The sequence below is a fragment of the Chrysochloris asiatica genome, unplaced genomic scaffold (assembly GCF_000296735.1).
Source record: "Chrysochloris asiatica unplaced genomic scaffold, ChrAsi1.0 scaffold00638, whole genome shotgun sequence".
Lineage (NCBI taxonomy): Eukaryota > Metazoa > Chordata > Mammalia > Afrosoricida > Chrysochloridae > Chrysochloris > Chrysochloris asiatica.
This window is the reverse complement of record NW_006409156.1, coordinates 173,061-177,672: the sequence shown is the minus strand read 5'-3', so window position 1 is coordinate 177,672 and position 4,612 is coordinate 173,061. Positions and strand designations below refer to the sequence as shown.

At 42.0% G+C, this 4,612-nt stretch overlaps 1 protein-coding gene across 1 annotated transcript in view; it reads right to left on the bottom strand.

The window, feature by feature from the left end:
* Positions 1–4,612, bottom strand: part of BRCA2 (breast cancer 2, early onset) — an 82,747-nt gene that overhangs the window by 12,898 nt on the left and 65,237 nt on the right. Inside the window, 1 exon segment of the mRNA XM_006877849.1 lies at positions 1,917–2,035. Within this exon segment, the coding sequence (XP_006877911.1) occupies positions 1,917–2,035 (119 nt within the window).

The following is a 4,612-nucleotide window of genomic DNA, read 5'->3' as shown; positions in this document are numbered from 1 at the left end:
TTCTATAAATGGAGTGCTGGTGTGGCGCTGTGGTTTAATGCACTGGACTGCAAGGTCAGTGGTTTAAGCTCACCAGCTGCTCCTGGAAAACCCTATATCGGGTTGATATGGGGCAGACCCGACTCCACGGCACTTTACAACAGCAACATTTCATAAAGGACAATCTGACTACTAAACATTTTGTTAGATTCTGTAAAGAAGTTGAAATTATCTTCATGATGACTCATAGAAAGCACAAGGTTCAAGAATACGAGTTAGGGGTAAATAATATTTCAGTAAAGTATAAGAGTCTTAACTTACATTCTTATAGTAAGTATCCATTTTTTTCACAAAAAAATGCACCTTTGACATTTGTTTGCCAACAGCCCTTCCCCTATTCACCTCGAGGTATTTTTGTAAACACACAATAATCCATCTCATTGGGGGTCTTCCTCTTTTCGTTGACCTTCCACTTTATCAAGGATGTCCTACTCCCAAGAAAGGTCCCACCTGACAACATGTTTGAAATATGAGAAGGGAGGTCTCGCCATCCTGCCTTCTAAGGAGGACAGAGTAGAACTGCCCATCGGGTTTTCAAGGCTGTAATCTTTCCTGGACCAGGTCTTCAGGTCTTTTCTTTTCTTAGAGAGGCCAGGGGGTTCGAACCACTGATTGCTTGGGTAGCAGCCGAACTTTTAATCATCGTGCCACCACGAAACTGTGCACATACTCCAGTGTTGTTTAGAATTGTGGCACTGTGGGACAAAGCACTGGACTACAAGGTCAGTTTAAACCCTAAGATTGGCGGTTCAAACTCACTAGTCGCTCCTTGGAAACCCGATATGGGGTCGTTATGAGTCATAACTAACTCTATGGCAGTCAACAACAACAACAAGGCTACATCGATACATTTATTAAGTCACGAAGTAAATGAACTTAATCAATAACCAGCCACGTTTCTCTACAATGCTTCTTTCTCCTTCCCTCTGTAGCACACTGTATTAGAATGTGCATTATTTTAGACTCTCAGCAGCTTTAAAATGTTATCTAAGTGTTGTTGTTATTGTTAAGTGTTGCCAAGTCAGTTGTGACTCAGTGACCCTGTATAGGTTTCCCTGGAGAGGCTGGTGAGTCTGAAGCGCTGACCTTGCAGTTCAAACAGCCTTACGGTTCAGTGTGTTACCCTACAGTGCCACACCAGGTAGCGTACCTTAATGCAGGAAATACTGTTCTAACAGCTGTAATCACACTTATGTAGATTTTTACCGGTTACAGGGCACTGAATACACCCAACAAACCACAGGCCGCCATCTTTATAGGAACTGGCCATCAGGTCTCTGCTCCCAGGAAAGGCTGGCGAATTGAATCTGCCTGTCAGCTAGCAGGTGAGTGCCTGAGTCACGATGCTACCAGAACCCTTGCACTGTTACATACATTACTAGTTTCATCTTAAAACAGTATATTTTAGGCCCATCTTTATCCCCAGTTTCCTTAGCTAATAAATGGAAGAGCCAGGATCTTAAAGTCCATAGTACTGGGAACAGTGTGGTGCTTCTGAAACTTTCCCACTGACGTAGCCTTGTTGTTAAATGGCTGATAGGTTGGAACCACTGGCTTGTTGTTGGTTAGCAGTCCAGTGCTTATCACACAGAGCCAACCATGCTCCCTAAGTAACCTTAAAGCAGAGGGTGATGAAATAAACCCTAGGTAGGACCTGAGTCAGAAGCAAAGCCATGGGAACTACAATCAGCATGAAGTGACACTACATTTTGAACGAGTTACTCAGTATAGACACACTACCCAACAACCCTGCCTGATACTCGGTATCAAGTCAACAGTGCACTGCCCTGGTCTGCACGTTATAGACATTTCCGTTTGAGACCCTGCTGCCCATAACGGCCCAGCGTGTGGCTGCAGCTGCCGCCGTGCTCGCTCACCTCCAGGTCGCCTGGGTCTGGGGCGTCCCTCACAGCTTCATATAGCTCTGCTCCGTCCTGCAGAGCGTGGACTTGCTGTCTTGTTAGTGCACGCAATGGGATACATTTTGTTGTGTGTTCTAGAGGAAAAAAAACACACTAAAATGAGTTGCTAATTAGTAAGCCACAAAATTAAATATATCGACATCCAGAACAAATGCAAAGATGCCCAAATCAGGTAAAAAAGGAGAAAACATTCTTCTATTAGGAATTTTCTAAGATTTGAAACTGAAACTAGAAAAAGGCAGTGAAAGGGTTTATGTTAATTGCTCTTGTTAAATTCTGACTCACAGTGACCCTCTGTCTTAGCATGTTATCTTACTTGTTAAGTGCCATCGAGTCAGCTTCAACTCACAGTGACCCTGAGTAGGGTTTCAGAAGCTGCTAGTGAGTTTGAACCACTGACCTTGTATTTTAAAAAGACTTTGTGGTCCAGTGCTTATCCTACAGTTCCACAAAAAGACTTGAATATATCACTTTGTTGTTGTTGAGTGCCGCTGGATCTAACCCTGTATAGGGTTTCAGAGAAGCGGCCACCTTGATATGATCCTATGTTTAGAAACTCTCAAAGACTCCACAAGAAAATTATCGAAACTCGTTGGTAGACTTGGCAGCGGCAAAGTACGTGATTAACATACAAAACCAGCTGGATTCCTTTACACTAAAAAAGAGTGCTCTAAAAAGGAAATCAGGAAAACACCACTTACAAAAGATGAAATAAATACTTGGGAATAAATCAAACTAGAGAAACAAAAGGCTTATACAAAGAAAAATACAAAACACCACTATAAAAAACAAAAAATACCTGCAGAAATGGAGGTTCATACCATGGTAGTGGATGCTGTTGTTGTTGTTACTAAGTGCTTTAAAGTCGGTTCCGACTCATAGTAACTCTGTAGAGAGTTTCCGAGGAATGTCTGGTGGGCTTGAACCACCGAACTTGCGGTTCAAATCGACATTGTAGTCCAGCACATTAACCCTCAATGCCACACCAGACTCCTACTAGTGGACAGGAAGACTTAATATTGTGAAAATGTCAACACTACCCAAAGCCACCACTCGTCTGTCGGTTTGTCATGCCGTGTGGTAGCTTGTGTGTCACTGTGATTCTGGAAGCTATGCCACTGGTATTTTAAATACTGGCAGGGTCACCCATGGTGAACAGGTTTCGACTAAGCTTCCAAATGAACACAGATTAGGAAGAAGGAGAGACAGACGACTTCCCAACATTTAGTCACTGAAAATCTTATAAATAGCAATGGAACACAGTCAGCACCAGATTACTGAAACATGATGAAGAGCCCCAGAATATTGTCAGATATGATGCAGGAAGATGAGTCCCTCAGGTTGGAAGTTACTCAAAATATGACTGAGGAAGAGCTGTCTCCCAAAATAGAGTCGACAATGATGACACGAAAGAAGTAAAGCCCGTGGGACCTTCATCTGCTGATAGGACACAACTCAAGCTGAAGAAAGAGAAACAGCTGTAAACATCCATTAATAATCAGAACATGGAATGTATGAAGTCTGAATCTAGGAAAATTGGAAATTGTAAAAACTGAACTGGAACACATAAACATCGATATCCTAGGCACTATGAGCTGAAATGGACTGGTCTTGGCCATTTTGAATCTGACAATCAAAAGGTTTACTATGTTGTGTATAACAAATTGAAGCAGAATGATGTTGCAGTCATCATCAAAAAGAACATACCAAGATCTGTCTTGAAGTTCAACGCTATCTGTGATAGAATAATACCCATATGGCTACAAGGAAGACCAGTTAATACCACTATGATTCAAATATATGCACCAAGCACTAAAATCAGTGAGGATGAAATTGAGGAATTCTACCAACTTCTTCTGTTTGGAGTTGGTCAGACATGCAATCAAGATGCATTGATGAGAACTGGGAACTGGAATGCAGAGGTTGGAAACAAAGAGGAAGGATCAGTAGTTGGAAGATATGGCCTGGTGATTATAAACAATGCTGGAGATCACATGATAGAATTCTGCAAGACCAATGACTGTGTCACTGAAAATACCTTTTTAAAACAGCATAAAAGACGACTATACAGATGGGCCTCACTACCGGGAATACAGAAAAATCAAATTGACTCCATCTGTGGAAAGAGACGGTGGAAAAGCTCCACATCAACAGCCCAAACCAGGCCGGGGCAGACTGTGGAAAAGACCATCAATTGCACATATGCAAATTCAGGCTGATGCTGAAGAAACAAGTCCATCTATCCAGCCAACTGATTGAGAGAAATCCCTATTTGTGGGCATTCCAAAGAGAGGTGAGCCAATGGAATATGGAAATCATCAGACAATATCATTCATATCCCTTGAGAGTAAACGTTTACAAAAGGTAATACAGAAACAGCTGTAGCCATACATTGACAGAGGACTTCCAGAGGTTCCAACTGGATTCAGAAGAGGACGTGGAACTAGAGATATCGTTGCTGATGTCCGACGGATCTTGGCTGAAAGCAGAGATTACTAGAAAGTAGTAATTGACTATGCAAAGGCTTTCAATTGTGTGGATCATGATAAACTATAGACAACATTGAGAAGTATGAGTATTCCAGAACACTTAATCATGCTCATGAGGATCCTGTACATAGAGCAAGAGGCAGTTGTTTAAACACAAGTGAA